The sequence below is a fragment of the Passer montanus genome, unplaced genomic scaffold (genome assembly GCF_014805655.1).
Source record: "Passer montanus isolate IOZ18808 unplaced genomic scaffold, ASM1480565v1 scaffold21, whole genome shotgun sequence".
NCBI lineage: Eukaryota > Metazoa > Chordata > Aves > Passeriformes > Passeridae > Passer > Passer montanus.
In genome coordinates this window covers 9002564-9030476 of record NW_024366703.1, presented here as the reverse complement: position 1 = coordinate 9030476, position 27913 = coordinate 9002564, and the positions used below count along the sequence as shown (strand labels likewise).

Below are 27913 nucleotides of genomic sequence, written 5' to 3'. Positions count from 1 at the left end.
AGGTTCCCCAAATTAAAGGAGCCCTGCCAGCATAGCACTAGTAAATGAAGAGGTTTATGTTTGGGTTTTTTTTTTTTCTTTATTCATTTTGGTATTTTCCAAATGTCTGGTTCCATCTGCCTACCTTTATTTACTATGTGTATCATGCTGAAGATTAATGTTAGGGACTGATACTTGTCTGTATTTCTAAAGTGCTGAAATTTGGCAAATCAGGATTCTGATACTTTTGGGACAACATATTTTCTGACATCAAACCATATAATCTTCTTCATTTTCCTACATTAAAGGATGTCCACTCCTCATGCATGTAAGTGGAAGAGAAAGGTATTCTTATATCTGGGATGACAGAGAAGCCACTTAGAGAAGAGATACAGATTCATATGGCCACAGGATGTCTGTGAGAGAGCAGGCCAGCACTTAAAAGTACCTTCAACCCCATCTATCCATGTGTTTTGGTCCAACACTTGTGTCTGACAGTAGAGTATCTGCTATAGATGTAGCCAGAATTCACTCTTCAAGATGTGATGGGATACTCTGATTACACTCCATAATTTTAAAACCTTTCATTTCACTGCATTCGGATCTTTTGAGGGGGTATCTGCTTGGAAGAGGATCACACTGAGATCCTCCGGGGGTTCCTTTCAATTTACACACTCTCTGTTTCAATGGTAACAGTAATTTCTTACTTAGACCAGAGAAGCTAAAATAAAATCCAGATTAATTTTCTCAGAAATTGCATCATAGGTTAAAAAAAAGAAGCAAAAACCCCCCCAAAAAAAACAACAAACAAAAATCACCCAAAACCAAAACAAACCAAATTAAACAACATCAACAAATAAAAACAAACAAACAAAACCCCCAAAAACCAACCAACCTAAAAAAAACAAAGAAAAAACCCACCCCAAAAACCCAACAAAAAACCCCCAAAGCCTGTTACCATCAAATGACCTCCTTTTGGTATGGTGTTTTTTTGGTTTTTTTTTTTTTGCTCCACTGCTGACAGCAGTGGTGACAGCAATTCAGAGGACTATTCACTTGGGCTAATGTTAGCTGAGGGAGGCTAATCCCATCTAAAATTAATGGAGAGGAAAAAAGCTTCTCTAGAGTGGTAAGCATTAGCCACTTTGAATCATCCTCTGGAAAAGCCTATCTCTTTTGACAGCCTGTGGACACAACCAGGGAACTAGTTTGCATAAAGCTAACATTAGCCTGTGTGAATAACTCCCCCTTTCCCTGTGGCATCACTCCTGCAACAGTCTACACTGTTTGTGTTAATATTTGGGGCACCACTAATAATCCAAGCCAGTTTTCCAGCAGACCTGGTCCTCTTTGATGCACATTGTTGAAGATGGAAAAAGTAACAAGTAATTTCCATATGAAAAGTTGTTTGTCCCAGCTTTTGCAGCGTTGATCTTAGATATCTCTTCTGGGTTACCAGCACCTGTGCCAGGGATGCATAGGGCCTTCCTCAGGAAGGCCTTGGGAATGCTGCTCCCTGGTTTTAAGACATTCCATGTGGTACATTTTTAAGCAAGTGATGCACAGAAATACCCTCATGTGTAGCTAGGGCTGTGTGCGAGGTTTCAAAGCACAGATACCTGTTAGGCATCATGAATGATAACAAATCTTGCACACAACCCTTTGCAAATATCCCTTGCTGTCTCTAAGCAAATTGGTAAGTTTGGTGGCAGCCAACATTCTGAAAATAAACAAGGAAGGGACCTCAAAAGAAGAATAATGATGCCAGGTTGTATCTTCTTTTTTATTTTTTCTTTTCTTTTTAAATTAGCCATAAGCCAGTGTAGAAAGTGTGTTGAAAAATATAGTTTCCTAGAGTACCCATCAGTCTTTTACAGACCTCACTAAGCATAACATGCTGTGCTAACAATTTAAAATAAAGAATGGAATTAAAAGTGAATCTCTAATGTTGTTTCCTACTCTAATAATAAAGAGGAAAAAGAAAAGAATCAACTAGCAGAGCCCAGTGGAAGATAGATTTCTGGGCCAGGAGTGTGATCAGTGAATCAGAAGGAAAGACTTTCAAGCAGTAATCACTGTGCTCTTCACCACTGACTCACTCATCTTTAGGCAAATCAATATATCCTTGCTTATCCATCTGTATAAACATCAGCTCTCTGTACCCTTAGAGAACTTGTTCTTTTTCTGGTTTGGGATCCTAGATACATACTTTTAGTTACGGGATAGATCTGTTATTTTTCTGCAAGATTTTCTGTGTTCTATATAGCTCCACTTTTCCTACTTCTATGAAAAAAAAAAAGCAACAACTTTTTCCATTCCATCAGAGTTGAATGGTTCACTGGATTAGGAATAAAGACGTGCACCATACTGGTGGATGTGCTACTGACCTCTGTGGTGTTGAGCAACTCCTGTCACTTTTCTGTACATGACTCAGCTCTGTCTTCTCTTGCTCTGTTTGTGTCATTTGGTTGAGTGGAATCTCCAAAGTGTCTCCAGTTTCTTATTATACAGAGTGCCTGTCAACACTACATTCACTTGAAACTGTAGGTTTTAATATAATGCAAATGATGAACAATAATTTATTTTTAAATTTAGAGCTGTGCATGTGTGCATGAAAATTCTGACAGTTTGTCCTAAATTCTGCTGTAGTAAGCCTTTTCTCTTCTGTTCTCATTCAAATACGGTGCACTTTTTAAACAAAAATGTGCTTATTTATTGCAGTTATCTAAGCAATTATGAATCTACTTAGTAAATTTACAACGCAGCAGAAAGCAAGTTCTGGGTACCCTGTTGCCTGTAGCAGAGGTAGTATTTCTTAGTAGAGAAGGGATTTAACCTTGAGGACAACATACTAAGTGGAGTGGTAAATTCATCATCCCTTGGACTTGAGACTGGGTGTCTTTCCAAATGATACAATCTAGTTCAGCCATCAGTTGGTGCCCTGAATAATTCTCTCTACTGCTTGAGTTACTGGTAAAGATGGTGCAGCATCTGTTAAGGAGGAGAGCACACTGATGATATTAGAGGCTCCTTCTGTCTTTAAAATATATATGCCAGTCAGAGTCCTTTAAATACATCCTGGTAAAAAATATGTTTCCTGTCGCTTTTTTAGCATATGAGCTGAATGAACTGGGGACATCATCCTAATGCAGTTACTTGCAAACTGCCACAAAATCAGAATACTGGCTGATGTGGCTCATAGCTGACAGTGAGTTATTGAGGTACAGGTGGGAAGAAAGCTGAGGGTCATCTTCAGGGTGCTTTGATGTGCTGAACATTCACAAAAGCAAATGCTGTGTTATGACCATACCAAACAGCTCTGCATGGCAGTAGCATGTGGTTCATCAGCAAAAGCAGCTGCAGAGCTGCAGACATCACTGGTCTGTGAAGCAGGTATCTGACAGCTTCATCACTCTGATGTGTTTCCATCAGCATTCAATAAACACCAATTATTGGTTACCCTTATTGATGGTTCTGCGTGCATGATTAATGCATTGCCTGCAACTTAAAATGTTCAAAGTCTATGCAGCATCCTGTGAACTTTATTGCTTCAAGGATATTTAAGCTTCTTCACAGTGGAACTTAGATCACAGATCAGGGAAGTAAATGAGTATCAGCCCTGTAGCCCATTTCTGTATGTTTTATTTTATTTTAGGAAAGAAATACCATAGATGATTTCAGATTCTTTTTTATACATAACATACTGTTCTGTTAAATGCAGTTTAGAAGAGAAAAACCTGGTCCATAGTCTGAGTCAGGGAATAGCAGCATACTTCTCAACGTTTGGCTGCTCTGAAGAAGAAATGCCCTGTGCAGCAATTTCTTTAAATGTAATGTATGTTGTTTGACACCCAGGTAAGCTGGACTGGATACATGTGGGAAACTTGTGTCCATCCAAATCTCTGTTCATTCCATTTCATTCCTATTTTGAGATGTCTCTTTTGCCACCGTGGAAACTTCTCTCCCACTGTGATAATTTTTCATCCAACAGATAGAGTCTGGGACAAAGGGGTGTGCAAGACCATTAAGAACCATTGTTTATGCCTATATAAACATGTTCAATCCGAAGTCCTTCTCTGATGCATTAACCCCACTTTTTCTGCAGACTGCATAGAAAGCAAAAGAAGTGCGAGAGAGATTTAAATTGGAGAAGTACATCACCAAATTGCAGCAATCCACATGATGCCTTCCCTACTGTTCTTTGCTTTCCTGAGATTTTAGATCAGTTCAAAATACGGTCTTTCACAGTTTAATAATACTTGAAAAATGCTCTTATGAACAATGAGGATGATGACTGAAACCTTGTAGAAGACTAGAATTTCTTCAAATGCACCTGCATTTGTAGTAGTAGTAAAAGTAGTAGTGGTAAAGTACAATTTATCAGCAATAAATTTATTCTGCATAAATGTATGAGAAGAAGGACTTGCTGGCATGTATTTCAAATAGTGTTGTTGCATCTTCAGAAAAAAAATTACCTTTATCCAGTTGGACTCTGTTATGTTTATAGTTAAAGCTAAACTGCTTTTGGGATGTTGCATTCCCTGGTGAATTTGAAATTTGAGGAAAAAGAAAGATCTCTCAAAATATTTATATGGTTCACCAGTGCAAAATCTGTGGCTAAGGTGCATTGGTATTTGGAGGATTTTTCTGTGTGAATAAATGGTGTGTGAAGGGGTGAGGGGCAAACAGCATGAATAGCATTAGTTTCAATCATCTCATAGAAACATGGGGAGTGTAAGAGTCAAGAAGTCAGCATATGTGAGGAAAGTACCAGGAGCACTGGCTAGTAGAAGCCTTCTCATGGAATTAGAGGTGAGTTTGAATCAAACCCTGTGCTTTCAAAACTGTTCTGAGCTAGTTTTCCAGTTGTATCTGGGTTTTTTTAGGTCAATAAAGTAGTGTAGATTGGTATTTTTTTTATCTATTCTGTGTCCAGGGAGAATGAGTTGAGAGTGCATGGAAACTAGAGGTGAAAGAGCCTTTTCTTTTTTGAATGTTAGACTAAAGTTGGTAAACCCAGTCAACTCAGACTCCGTGCTGTATTCCATTATAACATATTTAGGGGAAATCTCTAAAGTAAAAGAGAAATAATATGAACTACTAGCTTTCTCAAAGTATTTCCCTAATGTCACTTCCAATCTGCAATTTAAATCACCCTTTATTTAACCAGGTTTTGAATTTCTATGTACATATTTTTTCTTACATGAGATTAAATCATTGGATAAATTTAATATCCTCATCAGCATAGGAAGCACATGGAACTGCCACACGATTCAAGATCTGTATGTGGAGAAGAATCAGAATCAAATATTTAATCCAATTATTTTAAATCCGAATGATAAAACATCATGGACATTCAGGGTCAGTTGTATCTGCAGCAATCTGTAAAGGCACTAAAGTGAAGATGGAGGCACAAGACATTCCTCACATAACAGCTTTGGCTAGGAAAAGTAATTTGTTGAAAATAGAAGGGGTGATGGTAGGTCTTGACTGGCATAATGACCCTTTAGGTGGTATTATATCAGAATGGGTGGGTCAAATAAAACCCAGTTATTCTTAATGGAACATTTTGGAAAAAAATAATGTTTTCTCCCTATATTTTGTAGAATTTAGTTGCGCTATTTTAATACTGTGAAATGCAAAAGAAAAAATCAGTTGAGTCTGAAGTTGTTGCTGGAAAGATGAGGAAATTAGAAGGGGAAAAGAATAATGCATGACAACTGTATCCTGCTGTTACCTAGATATCCCAGAGCATTTCAAGGTGAAGCTTACACTATCCCTATGAAATACATGAGCAGCTCTTGGGCTTCTCATACAGGCTGGGAAACAAAAAAAGAGGGAGGGGGAGTATCCTATCATGTCTGGTGTAGATAAGGAAAGAAGTTCACTTGTCAGATGTCAGCTTTCCCTACTCCCAGAGACAGTGGTGTCGTGTTGTGAGAGGGCTGGGAATTGTCTCACCATTCAAAGGGTTTATTTGAATCCCTGCTCAGCCTCAGAAGGTATTTGTAACCTCAGAACAGCCTTTTCTTTTCTTTTCCTTTGCATTTCTTTTCTGTTATATAAATGAGGTAGGTGGTAGGTTTCCACTTCACAGAATATTAAGATTTAAAAAAGGAAAACAAAGCAAACCCAGACTGTTTAATGGCTGTTACACAATCTGCGTATTACACAGAAAAAAAATGTAGAAGAGAAGAGGCAAGAAGAGAATTATTCCCTGAGGAACAAGGGTCAAATCTGAGAGATCAATACAAGATTTGTACTTCATAACAGTTTTGTCTCCATGAAAACAGAAATGTCAGCTTGGCCCTCAGATGAAAACATACAATAAAATTGTAATAGGTTCCTTTTCTATCTGTGCTCGAAAAACAAGTGTAGCAAAGAACATTCTCTAACTTCAGTCTAATAATGCAAATTGTCGTCAGACAGCAGTGCTTGCCAAAGAAAACAAAATGTCATCTTTGAAGGGACTGCATGCACAAGGCTATCACAAGAAGTCCCAGGAGAGAGAAGGATTTTGTAACAAGAGCAAAATGCCATGCTGGGCTTAAAAAATATCCATTCAAGCACTACAATTGCTAAAAGGGGAAAAATAATCCCAGCTGGATCGTAACCGATGCTTGACAGAAACATAGCCTTCAAAGACTTATTTTTTTTGGTCCAACTGAATTAACTAGGTTTAAAAATTAATGATACTTAGAATAAAATATCTGAAAAAATCCTTACTGCAATTTTTTTGGGGGGGTAGTGGTTGTACATAGGTGGGGAATTCCCCCTTTGCTAAAGATATATTAGTGCTGCTTGTGCTGCTGTGAGTCAGTAAAGGCCAAAGCTGGTGCTGAGATAATGGCAGAGGATGAAAAACCTTCTAATGTCTGGTTATGAAAGTGTCTTATCAAAGACAATGACAGCTCTGGATATGGGCTCCCAGGGAGCTGGTATTTCCCTTTGAGAGCTGTTGCCTTTTCTCACATGCTGTCTCCAGCTCACTGGGCACTGGCTTCTAATTTAACAGTCCAGCCCTCACAGTAGAATGGCTGGATCCATTTCCTACCTTTGAAACAGACTCAGAAACTCTTGCATTTCTCCACTTTTTTGCCTGAATCACGTCTTCCTCAGGGCACAGACCAGGAGAAAGCAGGGCTGTCTGGGTGCTGTGCAGCATCACAGCCTCTGTTGTGGGGGAGTTGAAGGATGCTCCAGGTCAAGGCCCCTTTGGAAAAGATCTGTGCTGGAAGAGCCAGGGGGGAGCTGTGGCACCGGGGCTGCCAAGCACGGGGCACTGCAGTGGGACTGCAGGCGGGGAGGAGGGTGCTACACCAGCACAGAGAAAGCTTTTCCAGGCTGTGATTAATTCATTCTGTGCACCATTGCTGTCACCTGCAAATTCAGAGAGGGAATAACCTGCTTATTAGGGAATAACAACGTATTAGCTGTGTTCAGGAAAACCAGAGAGGAACGAGGTGAGAGATAAAAACTGGGAAAACAAGATTCAACATGATGACTTCAGCTGTCGGAACATCAGTGTCCCTGGACAGCTTGCATCCTGTTTATCCTTGGTCTGGAAATACAGAGGTATTTACTGAGTTTGGATTGCTCCCTGTTCTTAATTAAAGTATCACATGAGTTTTATTGAAATTTAGATTACTGTATGTCAAAGACAACCCTCAGCAGAGAAGAAACTACTTTACCATGAAAAGAAAAACTTTGACATCAGTGAGATAATAGATAACAGCAATAGCTTATTGTTATCATGTTTATGTTTGCTGCAATTATAAAAAACAGATCTAGAAATGGATTTTGAGTATGTAGGAGGGAAAATACTTCCTGTAAGGTAAAGTTCTTGAATAGGTGACCTTAAATCACTTCAAAAAGTGGTTGTTCAGTGTTCCAAAAGATTTTCTTTAATTTCCAAAAAGAAAAGTGTTCCTTTGTTATACTTAGTGTTTCCTAAAGTTTTGAATAAAAATGTATCTATAATCTTCTACTTAAGGAAAAATAACAGACACTGAAGTTTTAAAATTAGATGCTCTTCTAGCCACAGAAGTAAGCTGTTTTCCCCTCTTCTTACTCTTATCTTCTGTCCATTCCCTCCACCTTCTTCCCTCTCTCTTCTTTGACAGTGTTCAAGAGAAAGGGAGATTAAAGAGATGAATTTTTAGCTTTAATATTTCAAAGTAAATTTTAACACATACCAGTCTACTCTTTACTAAAAAGCTATTTCAATTAGTTTCTCCATGTTCTTAAAAGTTTTTTTAACATAGGAAAGGTATGGATATATATATGGAAATATATATGGATATTTGTATTTGGAATCAATATCCAAATAAGTAGACCTCAAAGTTTATTTACATCCCAGTCTCATAATTATTAAAATACATTCAAATTATCTTTTTGATGAATGCAAAGCTTTCAAATCATCATTTTTTTTCTTCTGGTATTCTCAAAGACATCCATTTTTCTTACCAATCCACTGCCACTTCATGTTCCAAAAAAATTTGCCATGGTTTGCAGATAAAGATTCAGGTCATCTGCATTTTATGCAAAATCCTTTAAGAGATGTCATGAAAAGTGAGATAGATAGTAGTTCAAAAGACAATGTCCAACATCTGCCTTGATGGAAAAGGGGACTGACCAAGTCTACAAATTAAAGAAAGGAAGGGAAACAGGATGAGTCTGCAAGAGTGTAGGGCTGACTGCCTCTCAGTCCTTCCACATGATGAATTTGAAGCTAAATTAAGCAAAAGAAATAACAGAACCCAAGTGATCCTTCCCTCTGCTGGCCTTCTGAGAATTACTCGATGGCAGCACTTAGGGAGAGCAGCTGTTTTTAAGTGGTGTGGAATAGTAACATTTGTATATCATTCCACAAAGACATGACAGAGGATTTTTAATACCTGTAGCATGCCTTTTTGCTGACCTTTCTCAGGCTGGTTTGGTATTTATCATGGAAGGATTTTGTGAAGTGATTGATGTATTTGGATATTGTTTGCATAACCAGACGAGGAGAAGGTGTCATGTTGTTGGCAGGAGAAGGACAAGAGCAGAGGGAGGATCACACATTTCCTTGAAACAAGTAACTTGTGCTGTTTCAACTCATCCAGTCCTGCAAGGCAGGTCTAGACATGTTGGAACATTTTTTGGTGCCAGATTGACAAAACTTCCTAAGGATGGCACTGCTAATGGAAAAAAAAAATGTTCTTCTAAACATAATATTGAGGAAGGCAAGTGGGTGATGAATTTTCACTCAGGGCATGTTGCTGGGTTTACCCATAAAGTGATCTCTCAGGTGCTACCAGTTGTGTCCCATATCACACATCTCAGTATTCTCTGTGCCAATAAAGATACCACAGACAAGTTTCAGCTGCCCCAGGTGTGTCTCTTTGAGACTGGGATGAATAAAAGTCCAAGTCACTGTCTCAGAAGTGGTAGAGAGTTTTTTTTCAGATTGATTTCTCTGGTATCTTTGTGTTTCACTGTGATTCATGACTGTTTGTTTTTGTCCACAGTTATTCAGTTCTGTGGAGTTTGGCAGAAGATGGCTGCTTCTTCATGAGGGAGTTACACCCAACAGATTCTACTGGTAAGAGCAAAACCCTCTTCCTGATGTCCTTGACACAACTTCCCTACACATACAGAGGTGTTGGAATGAAGTCTTGAAGGCAATGTGGCAGTCTGCACTTTTGATTTGTTCAGGTGAATTTAGAACTGGTATGAAAGGGGAATTATTTATACAACATTGGAATACGGGGTCTTTGATCAAAGAGTCAAGCAGAACTGAAATATGCTGAATAATAGTCTGAAGAAAGCATTGATTTAGGATGGGAGAGTGAAGAGTTCAGTGTGGTCCTGCTACAAATAAGGGACAAAGCCTGAAGTCTTGGAGGACACCAGCATTTCTGCCACAGGTAGACATCCTCTAGTGGCTGGTGTTGTGCTTTTAATTACTGTTAGACCTGCTTCGTCCTTGAAAGTGAGCATGTTTCCACTAGACAGAAATCAGATGGAGACACTGAACCTTTTTTTCCCCTGCAGACATGGTTGTATATTCCAAATCAAATATAAGGTTTTTTTGTGTTTTGTGTAAATCTGTGGGAATTCTCATCAATTCCTTATGGAGGCATTAGTCTGCCAGTCAGCAGAAATGGGCCTGTGTCCTGTGAATATGACTTGAGAAGAGAAGCTTTTGATAAAATAGTCATCTTGAAATTGGGAGGAACTGAACCAATGATTAAAATGAGACCAGTGTAGTAGTTTCTAAACTCTAAATTTATGTCAAATCCACAGGTTTTGAACATAGCAAGATTCATGAGTGGTTCAGTCAAATATTTTCTTTTAATTTATAAAAGAAGGAATAGCTCTAGGTCAAATTTACTTCCACAGTTGAATTTATATTTGGTCTGCAAAGGATAGACCAGAGATTTTGTTTGCTGCTTCTGCTTTTTAATCCTTTCTCAGAACCTGTGTTAGCTAAAGCTAATGCAAGCTAAATTCCATTTTAAACTTAAACTCATTTCTGTGGGAGTGTCTGTACAGACAGTCACATGTGTGTTTATATCACTCTTTCCTGAAGGACTCATAACAGGGTCTCGAAATGTCAGATGCAAACACAGAGCTCTACACATCTTCTTTATTTTTTTATTTTTTTTTCTGGGCTAATAAAAGCAGAAAGTGATAGAAATCTGGGTACCCTGTCATGGAGACATCCAACAAAATTGTAATTGCTGAAGGGGCTCAGGGGGCTGAAAGGACTGTCCCTGTTCCTGTATCCCCACGTCCTGTAGAGTACTCCAAGGCTTTTGAAGTTTCCTGTCATTGCTTACATTTCTGGTTTATTGTGAAATGAGCTGCTGGATGCCTGCAATAAGAAAAATTATGAAGTTTTAGTTTTCTCTTTCTGTGGAGCTCAAATTTGAAGGCCTCTTGGAACCTAACAAATAAGGGAACTTAGGCTTGGAGCTTCAAAGGCAAATAGCAAGTTAAAAGTTGAAAAAATATTCCAACCATCCGTCTAATTTCCCTACAGCCATTCACAAAGCATGAAACTGCAAGCCTGTATTTTCACCTTGAACAGAATGCCCCTTGCATAACACACCTCAGTGTAAGCTGGACTGTACTTTTGCTGTCAAAAGTGAGAATAATACAACTTGTGGAGACACCGTTGCATCTCATTCTGGCATATTTATAATGACGCTAGTACAAAAGAATAATTTTAGCTGCAGTTCTATGGACAATGTCAGTTTTTCAAGCACATCCACAGCAGAAAACAGCTGTGGCTGTGTGACTGAGAACACCACAGAGAGCACACTGGGCTTTAATATGCATTTCCATTCTGTGCAGCCAGGTACTTTAGGATACAGCAGCACTGAAATGCTGAATCAGAAGGGAAGCCCTTGGCACTCAAGGCATGGTCACAGTTGGCAAAAGGGAACTGGGCCCTACAAGGGTGCAGAAGTACAGTTGAAATCCAGATTTCTGCAGCACCATCTCTGTAGCCAGTGCTGGTGTACAAGTTGGTTAAAGCCTTGCTCAGTGCCCCATGATTTGTTGTTGGTTGGGCTTTTAAAATTTGTTGTTATATATTTTGGCTTGTGTGCAGAGTGTAATCAACCTGAAAAGTGAGAAGACTGACTAAGAGCAGAAATAAATAGTAAAGTAAAATGTCCCGAAGTCACAACCTATAGCAGAATGTGGGTATACTCTCTCCTATTCCTGGTGCTTTATGGCTTTGAAGGGATCAACCAGGACACAGCTGTACTGGGCAGAGAATGGGGGAAATATTCTGATATCTAAGGAAGGCTGAGGAGTTGTTTTAGTATGGATTGCTTCCAGTACTCTCTAAACTAGGACTTCTCTAAAAATGGAAGACACAAAGCAAGGCCTCTGGCATCAGGTCTTCTTGAGGCTGCATTTAGTTACGCTGCTTGTTTTGACAGGGAAGGTGCTCCTGGAAGACTTTAAAGACTTTTACATGGGTTTGAATTGTTGATGAAAGCAAAAGTGCATTTTCCTGATTGCTCACTGATATTTTCATTGCCATTTTAGCTTGTCATGTTGTCTTGTAAATAGCTTTTGGGTCACTCAAAAGTCTTGTGAATAAACTCCACTGAGCTTGCTAGTTTTAGTCTTGAGAAGGCTCTACCTGCAAACACTGTCACAGAAGCTGTAGTGTCTTTTACAGCTGCATTTCTTGTATCCATTGCCAAGAGAATTTTCTTCTTTATTTGTTTATTTTTGGGTGCTTTGTGAAACACCTCTTCCTCCTACCACTCTAGAGAAATTTAAACCCCTGAAGAAAAACAGTCTGATGATGCTTACTACATAACTGAGAAAACACTCTGTAGACACAACTCAGTTCCTTGTAGCCCACGTGTACTTTTTATTCTAGCATCCTCTGTTTCATAAAGAGGAGCCATTAATGTGGAAATAGAATGTTTTTTATTCAAAGCTCTTCTGTCCCCCCTTTTCATTCTTCCACCTGCAGCTCTAAGTGATGCCCTGACATCCACACTTGTGATGAAAGAGGTGTGGTGTCACTCTGTGAAAGGAGATATCAGGTGGGAGATGAGCAGATGAAGTCAAACTTTTAAAATGAGAGATGACTGGAGACTTCTTGGCTTAAAAATGTCCATAAAGACCAAAATAAAACAAATGTTGGAAAGAGATCTGTAATTTTCTACCTCATTAAAATATTGTTAGGACACACTTGTGGCTGGGCAGGCTTTAGTGATGGGCTGCTTTAACTGACACCTCTAATAATTTCTGTAATTTGGGTATCATCACATATCTGTTTGCATAATCTAGGGATTTGGAAGAGGTGTACTGAGGAAAATGTACTCCCCTCAGAGAGTCAACCTCATATTATGTGTCAGGTGGAGACTTGGAAGAATCCGCACTGCATACGAGCCCAAGGCACAGAAGTTCTGTACTGTATCAACAATTTTCATGCTTTTTATTATTTTTCCAGTAGCTTCTTGAGATTTTGCTTTTAAATGTACTGTAACAGAAAAATGCATTGATGTTATCAAGGTACTTTGTAATTCTGGAACTCTGTGCTCTGTGAAAATACCCTAATTACTAGGAAGGAGTATTCTGAGCAATATTAATTCAGCAGTGTAATACAGAAACAAGTTAATATACATGGATTATTGCTGATAGCACAGTGTTTACTAATGTTGTTGGCATTAGGGAAAGAGAATGCAGTAGATCCTTGTTAAAAGAGTTGGATAAAAATGCTTTATTTAAATACTTCTGAGTTTATTTTTGTGATACTTGGTGAATTTTGGCATACATTCCTATTGTGGCTGGTGTAGATGTTGATTTGTAGTGAATACAAATGTGAACACAGTTGGTAAACCAGTTGCACAGGGAATTACATTGCTTTTTTCTTCCTTTTTTAGAGTGGTTCAGTCATCTGGTCAAAGTTCAATAGTGATACTTTGTGACTTGCAAATCCAAACATCCACGGTTGCAGCAAAACTGCTCAAAGTGGATATAGTTCAATATGGCCAAATATAAATACAGACATTTGTTGGTCATTAAAAGCCAGGTTTTTATTCTGGTCCTCAGATCAAGTCATACCTTCCACCAGAAGTTATTTCCTGAAAGTCAGTAAGCCCTAAAAAAAAGAAAGAAACAGAAAAAAAGTTTAAAATATCATTAAAATTTTTCAAAATGTAATAGTTTTTAATCAAAATGAGACATTTTTCTGAAAAGATTCTCATCTAATTCTAATCAAAACTTAACGTTGAGAAACTTGGAGGGGGAGGAAAGAAATAAAATCAAACAATAAAAGTGTCTTAAAAACTAGCATAAAATGAAGAATAGAAAAGCCCAACTAGTAAATTAGATCATCAGGTTACAATCATTATCTCTATCAGTGGTATTGATTTTATTTTTTTACTTCAGTGTTGCACCCAGACAAGCAAGTAGGAGAAGTACAAAAATAATAGCGCTCCATACTTCAAGAAGATTGGACGGCTGTAATAAGAAGAGGGCTGGAGCACCTCTCCTGTGAGGCTGAGAGACCTGAGATGTTCAGTCTGGAGAAGAGAAGGCTCTGGGGAGACCTGAGAGCACCTTCCAGTGCCTGAAAAGGGCTGCAAGAGAGCTGGAGAGGTTTTTTGCCAAGGGCATGGAGTGATTGGTCAAGGGGTTATGGCTTCAAGATGAAAAAGAGCAGGTCTAGATTAGATATGAGGAGGAAATTCTTTACTTTTGGGGTGGTGGGGCATTGGCACAGGCTGCCCAGGGAAGCTGTGGAAGTTGGAAGTGTTGAAGGCCAAGTTGGATGGGGCTTTGAGCAACCTGATTTGTGGAGGCTGTCTCTGCCCCTGACAGGAGAACTGGAACCAGAGATGGTCTTTAGGATCCACTACAACCCACATGATTTATGATTTCCAGTAGCATCACATGTCCACGATGTTAATGATTCCCTGAAGAAATTAAAGGAGGTATGTCAGTTTGGTAGGAGATGTTGCTAGGTCTCCATTTATGTTTTTCTGAGTATGAGCAGAAGAAAATGGAGGCAAACACTCTAAAAGAGTAAGCCAACCAAAATTTTCCATCAAATAATACAAAAATATGCACACACACTGAAGGGGAGAAAAGCCTGTAAGCAGCTGGGAGGACAGATAAGTAGATAGGGCTATATTTGTGTTTCTTTTATGAGTGGTAGCAAAGTTAATCTTCACAGTATAATTATAGAGTATATATATTTTATTTTTCAGAAGAGGCTGGAGACTGTCTTTTAAAAGCTCTGACTGTGTTCACTGGAGCAGCTGAAAGAGCTGAAAATCAAGGGGATGAGGTGTCAAAGCCCTGTTAAAAACTTCATTATATTCAAGAAGTTGGAGCAGGCTGGGTGCACTGTCCCAGTGTTTCTGTCAGTTCTTGACTTGGTGAGATTTGCACGCCCACCCAGGTGGGCTGAGGCAATTTAAATGCCTCAGTGCCTGGGCTGTTTACAAATGATGCTGTGTATGGCTGAACAAGACCTTTTAATCACTGCAGGGCAACTGCTGGAAGCTGATGGGAAAGATGCCAATCAAAGTGCATTGTGACAGCCTGTCCAGAAAATTGTCCACTTGATCTAACTCACAAGCCTTATTCAGTGAGTTGAAGGGAAGAAATTGAATCTAAAATGTTTTTTTCATAGCTTAAATATGGTGGTTATGGGTAAATGCCAGAGAAACCCACGACAGTTTTCAGCAGGTGTGAATGAAGTAAATGTTCATCTGATTAAGCCTTTTGGGACCCAGTCTGGTTGATTCATAGGTTGGTGTGTTTTAGTTTTCCCAATTCAACAGCTATTTCTTAAAAAGTCATCCAGAGATACTTTATAAAGGAGTACAGACTCCCATGAGCTTCAGCTTTTCCACATCATCCACTTTCCCTCATTAAAGTTCTGCATAAGTAGGCAGGCATCCATTCACTGTGTTCAAAATCTTGATTCGGGGGCTGGTCAGTAACAGGAGCCTGCAGTGCTGTGCAGGACCCTGGAATGTGTCAGTCTCCAGCAGGCATTGGACCAAGCAGCTGCTTTCTCTGTGTGCACCTGTAAAGAGCAGACCTTGAGAAGGTGAAGCAGTGCACAGGTGAATCACCTGTGGACTTGTCTACATCTGTGTCAGGAAGGTTGCACTGCTGTGTTCTCTTGTATGTGTAATGAGCAGCTCACTGTGTTACTTTCCACTCCTGCTCTAAATGACTTGCTGGCCTCCTCCAGAGCTGCCTGGCTGGCCCACAGCACTACAAGATGGGAGAGACGTGGTCTTAACACAGTAGGAAATTGTGATCCTATTAGACTGTACCAGCAGAGAAGCTGTAAATCAGTTAGGTTTGGTTCATGATATCAAGGAGTGGAGCTCAGAGGCTATAACTAGAAGGTACTTTCCTCCTCCTTTCTCTTCAAGCCAGCTTGAAGTCTTAAGTTTACTGCAATGTATGAAAAAGACGTATAGAATTGAAAGGCTATCTTAAAATCAGGATCTAGTCCTGGTTAACTGAATTTTATTCACTTAGTTTAGATCCTTATTTTGAGACATTCCTCCCACCCTGTGTTACCAGCAATAGGCAGCTACCTCCTGAGAATTTGCATCCATCTATTTCAGAATTTTAGCTAAGTTTCCTCTCTGGAGCATCCCATGGAGAGCTGTGGTGTCACAGCAGCAGGGGAGAAGGGCTTCCTTTGCTGCTTCCTTTGCTGCTGCCCTCAAAGCTGTGGGGTGTGTGGACAGCAGTGTGGAAGGGTGTGGGTCACTGTGCACTAGGGCTGTGAAAAGTGGTGGAATGGTGAGGGTAAAAGTGATCCTCACATCCTGAAAGTCTCACCACTACCCCCAGTTACCTACTCACCTATTTCAGTGTTAGCAGCAGCCACCTGCTTTTCTGGGTCAGTGCTGTGAGGTGGCACAATTAGGAGAAGTTGGGCTTTTCTCACTGCACTGCTGTTTTCTATCAGTTCTAAAGAGAGGGTGACAAACAGACTAAAGCAAACCATAGCATGGATTTGGCCCAGTGGCTGCCAGATGAATTGCACCAAATCGTTTCATTTCATGTGATTGGACGATGTAGGAAAGAATAGTGCAGAGGTGTAGCAGGGAAAAACTAATTAAAGTATGGTCAGGGGAGATTTATTAGCCAGATATAAAGAAATGAATTGCTGATTTATGCCTATCTGGAATCTGTCCATGTTTCTAAAACATGTCAGGAGGATGTGGTTAGGAGATGTTAAAGCTGGAAAACAGTCTTTAAAGTATGTTCCAGGAATAGTAAAATCTGTGAAATTTCACATAATGGGGACTGAACTAAAGAAGCCACAAGAATTGCCTCCCACACTAAGCTCCCTGGGGCAGATTCACTGACCTCTGCAAGCAAAAAAAGGAACAGAGAGTATCTGCAAAGTCCTCATGGAGTCAATATAGTAGTAAAAGAAAAGGGAGGCTGGAGGACTCTCAGGCTCTATTTTTGTCTCTGCCACATAGCAACTGTGTGATCTTGGTCAAATCAATGAGGCCCCTGTGCTCTTGACTAATCAGTGAAGTTTATCTATAAAGCTGAGAACAAAAATTTTCCTCAGCCCCTATTTCTAACTTGGTCTGCTCGTCTTGTACTTTTCCATAGGTCTTGAACAAATCAGTACCATGCAGGGAAGGTTACTTAAAGGTTGATTGTCAAGTGCTTTTGTATCTTTGGACAAAAAGCTCCCTGTTCAGTGCTACATGTTACTATTTTTATGAATGGCAATTAGAATTTAGTGTTACAGAAGCATCAGTGGGACCAAAAAATTGATGCTACCGTGGACAGCATGAGCGTCATCCACTGTTGTTGTTTTCATTCTGTCCTTTAAAACAAAACCAAAAACCTGCCATTCACTGAGTTGGAGGAAGGTGTCAATTTTTTAACATGAAGTGACAGGATATGTCCAGAGGCAGTGGAGGAGCTGGTTTTGCATTGGCAAGATTTACGATAAGGGATTCGCATGAGTGCTGAGGCTAAAGGAAGATAAATCCCTAAAGGCAAATTCTACCAATAATTGAATTACAAAGCCATTATCATGTGCTGAACAAAGCAACTTTATAGCTTTATTGTGACAGGATAAAGCTTGTTAGAATATTTATGCTCAGAGGACAACTTTGGCATAAGGATCTCTAGGAGTACATTCCCTCTTCCACGTGGCTGTTGCAGCTAGTTAGTCTTTCTGTGTAATGCAGTGTATGTGGAGATGGGGATTTGCTTAAATTGGGACTAGGAAGAGGGCTTGCTGAGGGTCAGGAGGCATCTTAAATATATAGCTTGTTAAGAACAAAGCCATCTGTGGGATGCAGCTGAGGCACAGAAGCATTTTTCATGCTGAGTAGTAACACTGGATTTTCCAAGCAATGTAACTTTTCTGTTTGGCATTGCACTGCAGCCACATCTGAGCTACTCCCACTCAGCACTGATAATCTCAAAATGGCCAGAACTGAGTGGATCTCATTCCATCCACCTTAGTAGAGACATGCTGTCATTTGTCTGCCAGCCTTTGCTACATGAACAAGTCATACCTGTTTACCCCCAGAGCAGGTGAGGTATGGTCACAGGAGTTCTAATTCTGCATTTGGTCACTTCCTCTGAGACATGGAAAAGCTGCATAAAGCCTCTGTGTCCATATAAAGAATGAGGGACATTCACACTCTTTCTGTCTTTGAAAAGGACATGATAGCATTTGGCATTCTGAGCCATTTGCATCAAAGATTCTGTAAAATAACAATGTCTTCCACTGTCTGTCTTAAAAGATGTTTGATCTTGGCTGCTGTGAGCATGTATGATACAAGAAATACATATGAAAAGATTGCCATTGAGTTTCTTGTGCATATAGTCCCAGATACAGTGTGTCTGTGTCTGAAGTCAAGCATCCAAAACCAAAGGCACCCAAAGCTGCTTTCCAGAATGCACAGTTCCTTAAGATGCAGCCATTATTGTCTGGTGTTTTGAGTTCATTGTTTATGAAAAAATAGTAGATTGAAATTAGGTGCAGCAAGTAGAAGCTTTTGCTTTCTTCACAATGATGCCTTTTTGCAGTTCTGAGTGGTCTGACTGCATTGCAAGCCTCATCAGTTCCCAGCATCCATAAACAATTGCTTTTGTCCCTAGAAGTGAAAAAAGATAGAAGAGGTGGAAACCCCAGGATAACAGGGTCTCTATTGAATTTTCTTGGCTCAGAGGAGCTGACAGGCCAAGGAAGCCAAGGTTTTAGAAATGTTTCAGACAGAGAAGATGGCAAGGGGTTGGTCACTACAGAAATATGCCAACTAGCATTTACTGTGCAATGGGCAGTGCCAGGCTGCTTTTGTTTAGTTCAGCCTAGTTCCAAACCAGGGGATGATTTGGGGTCTTTTCCTTGTGCTGCTTCTCACGGTGGATGTAGAATCTGCATTCAGAGCAATTACTGTGCTGCAGCCAGTGGTATCGATTTGTAAGGCTCTCAAGTGCAGATAACTACTTAGCAGGCTTGATGGTGATTAAAATTTTAGGAAGCAAGTTTGTAATAGGACCGTGGGGGTCCTAAATTTTTCAAAATGTAAGCATCTTCAATGTAAAGGCAGTGGGGTCACTGCCTTGCACTCCCTTTGGCTTTTATAAATCCTCCTTTTCCCAAAAGATTTTTTTATTTTTCTTTTCCCTTTTCTTTTTTCAAAACATCCAGACAATTATATCAACAAAACACTTAAAGTTAATCACAAAAATACAATAGGCACCATTCAACAGAAAGCATTGCAAGGATATCCCTGGTGTCCTTAAGTTTCTGGGAGTATTACAGAAAGCCTGAGATTAAAGGGACAGACAAAGGACATGCTGGCATTTTACCACAAAGTGAAAACATACACTGAGGCAAAAAGAAAAGTTTGTGGGTATATGAGTGTTTGGTCTTTGAGAGCAGATGCTGAAAGGGGAGAATGTATTTGAGAAATATGAGAAGAAAGCACTGCCAGCGTAGTGAACAGAAGTTGCTCAGAATAGGGAATGGCTAATATTGTTTGTTTTTAGAGAGACTTCTGAGAGAAGTCAGTAGCTGGGTCCCAGAATATTGTTGATCTGTCCACCTATTCTTTGTAGGGTGCTTGGTTTATCAGCTGTTGAGCACACAGCACTCTTCCTCATCTACCTTGGGAAGTATTGTATTGCCCATGTTACATTGACGATGTGCACAAAAGATAATGAGGTACAGCAGGCACTTGTCTTAAGTTAGAAACACTGAGTTGGAGGCTTTGGTGCTCCCTTGGGCCCATCCAGCATGTAGTTTCCTTCTTCCACATGTGAAGCTTGTTTTTTTTTGATCATTCTAGCTTTGGTTTAAGAACCTTCCAGTCTGGTCAGGAGTGGAATTTCTTTGTAATCAGTTATTCATTATTTTTCATATTGACACCATGGGTTAAAATCTGCTGCTTAATAATACTCAGGCTTGCAGAAGTATGTTGACTTTCTCAGCTTCTAAGGATAATGCTTTTGGGTTTTTTCCCCAGCCAGATGAAGGAGACAAGAAAACACACTGATAGAATAGCTGTATGCTTGGTAGTGTTGTGATTGATGTGGTTGACATACTAAAAATTCAAGAATTTTGATATATATCCTACAGTTCCTAACACCTTTTTTCCAGTAGATGCTTTAGGAACAGATTGTCCTATGCATGTGAAAGGATATGTCTGTCTTCCTAGAGAGAACATGTTCTCAGGGGCTGTACAACCAAAAGCACAATATTTATCTCCTGTATATGCTCTCTGTGGTCAATATTAAATTTCTGACTGTCTCCTAGGATTTTATATGTCCTAGAGTAAATAATAAGACTGGTGTAAGCTATATAAAGCATTTCTCAGAAAGAGGACTGCTCAGGACATTCAATTACCCCTTTAATTGCAATCCATATCTCATCTGTAATTTGTGTTTTTAAAATTAGGTAATAGACATATTTTAGGTCTGTTGTGTTTCTTACTTTGGGACCTTTATGTAATCACATGTGGGTGTTTGTAGTGTGGGTGTCCAGACATCTGAAATTCGATGGAGAGAAACAGGCCTTTCTAGGATAAATTCTTCTCATGAAGTCACTGTTCAACTGATCCACAGAGCAAAGCTGCCTGTTTCATCTCTCTGCCTGCAAAGAGAGTTGAGTGTGATTAGTTCAGAGTTAAGTATCTGTGATGTATAGCTGGGCAAGATGAGTATTAATTTATGTGGCTTTTCAGGCAGTATGGAGAGATGCATAAAGAAATATCCTAGGGCTACCATGGAACAAGAGAGCATGATCCAAAAAAATGTGACATTACAAAAAATGCTGGTCAGTAAGCTCTCAGCAGAATCCAGATGGAAGTGATATGTTTCTGGCTGTCAGCTCTGTACAGTTCATAAAGATTTGACCAGATGTGTATTTGTATTTTGCTTGTTCTTTACAACTGATTTTTCATGTTGGCATTTAATATTATGAGCCTGACCATGACCTTGTGCTGTCACAAATAAATTAAGCCAATTGTATATCAAAGCAATGAAATGTGTATTTTGTAATGTAGGGAGAAAGACCTGGCAGATAGGAAGTCATGGATATGGCTCTTGACTACACCTCAGATGTTCTGTTTGACTTAAAGAATTTCCTCCTCTGGACCTTGCTTTTCATCTTTGTCATCACATTCCTAAGTTGCAGGGGTTAGGAGCATCAGAAGAAGGAAGTCCTGGAGGTTTGTCACCAGCTGTGTTTCAGCTGGCCTTGTTCTCTACCCCCTTGGGACAATTGATGGCTTAATTCTGCCTTGAGTTGAAGCTCCTACAGTCCCATGATTGGCTGAGACTAAGTAATATGCAGGTGACTACTGTCAGGGCTTGAGGCGTCCAGACCTTTAAATGCTGCTCTTAAGACACCTAAAAGTATGATGTAAATTATGGCTCATAAAATTGGCTGGTTTTGCCTGAGAAGATGCAAAAGATGTTTGTCTTGGGGTTAGAATAACACTGTGAGGAGGAAGCTCAAAATCACCTGAGTGTAGACTCATGTACTTTGCTGGATGAGCACCATTGTTGCACTCTTTAAGAGGCAAAATATTAAAATTTGTGGAATTTATTCCTTGTTTCTTTGGAGAGTTCACATCCCCTGGGGGGTGTGTGAGGTCAGGAGGAGGAATGAACTGACAAACCTGTACTATGTCTTCTGCAATAGCCCAGTTCCAGGTGGGCTGTTCCAATATTCCAGTTCCAGTTTTTAAATCCCACTTAAATAAACAAGAATAAAGAGGAGTTATGTGACCTTTGTCCTTCTGCAGGTTTTTTAGAGCTGCTTGTCACTGGCACCTGTCTATCTTGAACTGAATTGTAATGAGCAGACCCCATATTTTGGCCCTAAGTCTGCTGATCATAGCAGGCATAATAAAAATGCCCTAGGAAAGTGCGTCCTTCCCCCCTCACTTGGTGTCAATTATCAGGAAGCAGAGGTTTTAAGTGGAAGTTGAGTGTTTAAGGAAATAACTTTGCCATAAACTTTATTAAAAATGGAGAAGAGGTAAAAGCAATGCTGGTTCAGATTATTTTCTGAACTTCAGTCCCCAACAAAGGAGAACAAAACCTTTTCTAGCTAGTGAATTGCTATATATTTTGTCAAGCAAAGGTAAGGATTAATCAGAACACAGCCTTGTTAACATTTTTATAATAGTTATTAGTTAATGCACATGATGATTAAGCACTGGAGGTGCCTGTGATTGCAGTCAGTGGGAACTGAATTAGGGTCTAAATCACTGTTTGAGTCTCTCTTCTGATTTCCTGAAAAATAATGAGGGTTTGAAGAGAACATCTAATTTTTCTATCACTGGAAATGAATGTGTGTCTACCCTCATGCTTCTATTAACTAGGAGGTCAGGCAGCTAACAAGAAACTGGTTGTTTAACCCTTAGCTTTAATCCAGGATTGTGACTTGGATGATTGGATCAAGAGCAGAAACAAGGCTGATTGTCAGAGATGCTGCTGAGGCAGCTGTACTGTGGGATTGGCACATAGAGAAGCCTTGCATCATTCCAGCTGTCCATCAAACCACTGGCCATTTGGAATCTTCCAGGGAATTGATGAGGCCACCAGTGCCAGTCCAGGGGAACCTCAACAATGGAAACAAAGTTTTATTCCATAAGCTCCTTATTTGCAGTGCTCAATGTCTTTGCTTTGTTACTTCTTAATTCAGAGGGAACAAACAGTCATTTTCAATGTGACACTTTTATTAATGGAATACTGTTTTTATTAGATCAGAAGTGATAAAATGTCTCAGGATAAAATGAGTTTTTAAAACGTCTTAATTAATGAGGGAACATTGATCATTAAGAGTGTCAATTAAGCAAATGTGCATAAAATGTCCAATATAAAGGAACAGCTATAATTAGTATGCTGGCAAATTCTATTATCCCATCAATTAAAGTCTTCTGTATTCCACCCTGAACTGAAATGTATCCTTCTGACCAAACCAGGAGAAGCATCAAAATTTCATGTGCCAGCAAGAACAAGAACAGGTCTCCAGGTGGAAAGAAGTGAAGTAAAGGAGTGAGAAATAAAGAACTCCTTAGTACAACTACATTTATTAGATAAAATGGTAGAATTTCTTTAAAATATTCATGTTCATTTTAGGGAAAACTCAAAAATTCTCTCAAAATTATCAATTCTTATTTGTATGATTTTATGTCCAGTTAAACAAGATCTTCTTTGCAAGCAATATCTCAGCCATTCATGGTATATGTTGCTTTTGATGGCCTTGTCTCAATCTGCCTTTTACAGGTCTATGATGGGCAATGGAAGAGAGCCTGACCTTGTGCACCTGGAGGCAAGGACAGTGGATGGTCGTAAGTACATCAGCTTCCAAATATTGTGGTGTACTGGGCTCTCCTAATATTCTTGTAATCATACAATACAACAGTAGAAATCTCACTTCTTTTAGTGATTCACTCATGTCTGTCAGAAGAGAAGCCTGTTCCAATTTAGGTCTGTCAGAAGAGAAGCTTTCCAGCAAGGCAAAAAGTTGGGTTAACCAGGCTGTGAAAGGAGCTGAGGATGTGATAAAGAAGAATAGGTGATAAGCAGTAACTTGAGTTACTACACACACCACTTTTATTTCTTCTTACATGAGTTTTGTTGATGGGAACATGACACTGAAGAGAAGTTCCTGGGTCACGAAGTCTAGCTGCTGTTTGTTCACACAGTATGTAGCACCACCTTGTTCATAGATTCACAGTTTTAGCAGACCTGGGATACCCTGCCTTAGGTACTACCTTTGAAAATACCCAATTAGAAACCTTTTAATGACCAGTCTGAGTGCATTCTTCACTCTTACTGCATGTCCTGTCATTGTCCTTCACTTTCATCAGCTCCTTTGCCTCCCTGCTTTGCCTCTTGAGGTGTTTTTTGGTTTTTTTTTTTTTTCCTATTCCAGGAACCTCCTTTACCTGCAACTCCAAAATATTTTCCTAATTGGCTGTATATTCTCTCAGGCATGCTCAGCCACCTGCTGGCCTTTTCTCCTCCCATTCAGGCTTTCTGAAGGTTTATCTCTGAGCTCCACAGCCTTTGCAGATCTTTCTCCATGGATTTCTTTTCCACAACATTGGATTGCCTCAGGCAGGCATCACAGTGAATGCCCAGCTGCCAGAGATCCAGTCATTTTAATTCCATATTGTTTCCTTGGTAAATAGCAGTTTTCCTGCAATATAACAGGAAGGTTTTTACTATTTGCAGTACAGAAGTTTTAATGATGCCTTCAATTAATTATTTTTAAAATTGATAAAGTTCTGCCTCGAATTGTACCCTCAAATGCAGTGGTGCTACTTAAAATGTGCATTTTGTCACTGAAAACTTAAAAAAATATCTGAAATGTTAATTGTAAGGTATTCTGGTTTTTAACTTAGGAAAATTAACTTGAAAGAGAACCTTTTGGAATTTGACATCTGATAGTTGCAATAGAAACCATAAAGTTTTAAAGGTCTTTTCATTTCAAGATATGTAGGATTGGTGACAGTGAAATAATGTATTATCTCTATTTCTTGTAGTTTGTGATCTGTGATTATTATTTCTCCTCTCAATTTCACTTACTTGATGTGGCAGCAAGGCTGGGAACATGAGGCTTTCTATTTCTTGGGACATGCTAAAAGAAAATAATCTAAGAGGACAGTCTCTGTTTCAGCACAAAATATTGCTGTTAGAAGTCATTAAAAACTCGAGGTCATTGAGATGAAGCACTACACATGATGTTTAGGGAGCTGCACTCTGGTGATGCATTTGAGGAATATTCATCTCCCAGTGGGCAGAGAACAATCTTAGTACTGGGCTCTCCTTGCTAGAACACCAGCAACTCTGTGTCTGCTCTCATTATGGTCTGTCTGTGCACTTAATTTATTGTTCTTATGTACATAATGTAAAATGTTTGCAAGGACCAAAACAAGAGTTCCTCAGCAGGCATAAATCAGTACAACTTCAGTGGCATTGATTTACACCTGCTGAGGATCTGGCTAGCAATGTTGTTCTTGAGTGTGTGTTCTCCCTACTTTTTTCTTTTCTTCCCCCCTTGGGATCCAGAAAAAATGTGGACTCCTGAGCACACTGTGTGTTGTCAAATTAGGGTGCAGGTAATGATGAGCAAGCTGAGTACAGCCTGCTCAATTTATTTCTGTTGGTGGAGACAGACTTGCAGGGCTAATCGCTGCCTTTTGTGGTTTTCATCCTGTTGTGTAAGTTTTGGAGTGTACCATGCAAATTTTCATCTTGTGGAATGTGATGCTTTTGTTTATTTTTCAAAGGCTTCAGGCCCAATCCATCTCAGTCTGGGGCTGAGAGCATGGTGGTAAAACTGATTTTTCTGGTTGGAAGAAGTTCAGATTAATGTTATCTCACATTTCCATTTGTACACTTGGTTGTCCCTGGTGTTTTGCTTTGATTTTGGAGCAGGATCAAAGGCAAGCCAGCAAAGTCAGCATGAATTGTGATTTTTTTTTTAATTTTTTTTTTTTTGGTCTGGCTTCAGGGCAACACCCCAGTAAGACAGTTAATCCCCTATGGTTCTTAATCACACGATAATCTTCTCTTTGTTACATTCACCACCACAGCCAGCGGGCAGGGTGATGGTGGAAGTTCAGTCTAGGTTTGCTCAAATGCAAGTTCTTTCAGAAAGTATAAACTTAATGACACATGGGGGTTCAGGTTTGTGAAGAATAAACAAGATCCTAAAATTAACAGGCTTATCTGTTTGAGCTTGGTAGAGTTATCCCAATAAGGCCTGATTCAAGCTAATTGAATGGGAGGTAATTTTTTATTCAGGTGGTGCCTACAGAAGAATCCAGACTGTTGGTGCAAATTAGAAAGAAGGATTCCTACAAGGCATTTGGAGACTAACTGGGTACCCACTGGCCCTCTAGAGAATGGCAAAACTGACTCAGAGGATGTCTAAATGACATTTTCTATAGACAGTAAAACAACTGTTACATTTATGAGCCATGCATTTGCTTTTGTAGATAAGAAACCAATTTATTTACAGTAAAGTTTTAATTATTTTTTTAAGTGTGGATGAAAGAAGTTAAGGAGTTTTCTAATGTGTTGGCAAAAATTTAGAGAGCTCCTGATATTTAAAAAGTAGTTTTGTTTCCTTTGCTTTTCTTCTGCTGTCCTGATTTACATAGCAGCTTTTCCTACTGAAAGATAATTTAGGTGCTGCTGTGATGCAGGTTAAGACCAAAGTCTCACCTGGGGCCAGCAGACATGTTATGCTTGCTGATCCACAGGGACTGAGCATCTGGCCAATAGTGCCTGAATCACAAAGTTGCACTAGTACTTTAATTTCTGTTTTCATGGGAAATTGCTGGGAAGAATAAAACAATCACTGTTGTGGAAAAAATGAGTAGGCAGCCTAGCCTGGAAGTCTTTTCCTAACGCAGCTACAGTGGTGAATTAATTCCTGTAGTGCCTTAAACCTGTGCAGTGATTTTTTTTTTCTTTTCCTGATTGTGATTAGTTTTTTTCCTGATCATGATTAGTATTTGTCCTGGAGAATGACATCTGTTAGTTTCTCTCATTATAGCTTTATGCCAGAAATGGTGGAGGATATACTTCCCTATTTAAAGAAAGATTTCTGATGCTGACATGCAATGAAGAAAGAGTAGCAGCAGGATAAAACCAGATTTGTGAGTAGTTAGTAAATGGAATGGTTTCGTTTCACTGATCTTCATTACTGGTTAATTGCTTTGCAGTTGCTGAGTCCTGGAGATTTGTGAGTATATTCCCATACCATACATGTTTCACAAATCAACATTCAGACCAGATGGAAATGGATAAAGAGCAGTCATTTCATGTGTTTCACAAAAAAAAAAAAAAAAGATTAAAGTTGGGGAGAACATTTATTTAAACTGTGGAATTCATTGCCATGGGAGGTTGTGAGTGCTGAAGATGTACCTGCAATGCTAAGGCAACCTCGACTTGTTTTATTAGTCAGAGGGGCGGGGGTTACAGGCCTGGGTCTTTCAGTGACAAATGTCACTACCACGTTCTTATGGGTCATTAGTTACAGGATGCCAGTCATGCTTCAAAAGCAGAAATTGTTCCTAATGTCTGAGTTGTTCAGTAATGAACTGGGATTCTCCATAGAAAATCTGTGAGAGAAACAGATCATTAACTGCATTGTATAAAACTCCTGATTTGCCCCCAGTGACTTAACTGATAGAGGAAGAGACACATTCCTCAGTGAACTAAAGACAAGAAAAATATAAATTATACATTTGCAGAGTACAATGACCATTTTCTCTGACTCTCCCTGTGATCTAGTAAGGTTTTGAGAAGACATACAGGCAAGCTTACGCTAGGAAGCAGTGGATATTAGGGTTTGATATTTAATCCAAGAAAAGCACTTGTCAACAAAATATCCTGAAGAAAGTCCCACTACTTTAGGAAGGGATCTAAAACTCTCCTGTTTACTTTGCAGAGGCCAACCAGCCTCCAGTAACCACCAATAACTTTCCTGCTCCACCAGCTGAGCCAAGAAATGTCTCTGGGACAGGTTGGATCCATTAGCATTGAGAACATATGAGCATGGTGCTCAAGCTAAATGGAAAAAACTAAAATATTTCATGACAGAGGGTGCCCCTGGCTCTTAAGTTTTTCTGTGTTAGTTTTTGCAATTTTCTTTCACAACTGAAACAAATTAATTTTGTCAGAGTTTTTCCTTACAAGATGTCTCCTTCGCTGTTTTCTATGACTTTTCTTGCTTCCTCTTTAGAAATAGCTGCCATTCCCTGAGAAGATTCCTACTCTGGGTGTCTAAACCTGTCAAAAATGAACGCATCTGGGGGTGTAAGAGCTGGGAGTTGCTATGTTCTTCTCTCCAGGCACAGTGTGACTTTGTTGTTGTATATTAAAAACAGCAGCTGTTGTTGGAGGTGAGGGTTCTGGAAATGAA

At 39.5% G+C, this 27913-nt stretch overlaps 1 protein-coding gene across 1 annotated transcript in view; it reads left to right on the top strand.

Annotated features, from left to right (window-relative positions):
* The window catches only part of LOC120502029 (VPS10 domain-containing receptor SorCS1-like), a 141722-nt gene that overhangs the window by 41901 nt on the left and 71908 nt on the right, over positions 1-27913 (top strand). Inside the window, exons 3-4 of the mRNA XM_039709043.1 lie at positions 9489-9562; positions 23257-23321. Coding sequence (XP_039564977.1) covers positions 9489-9562; positions 23257-23321 — 139 coding nt within the window. The remainder of the gene's footprint in view (positions 1-9488; positions 9563-23256; positions 23322-27913) is intronic.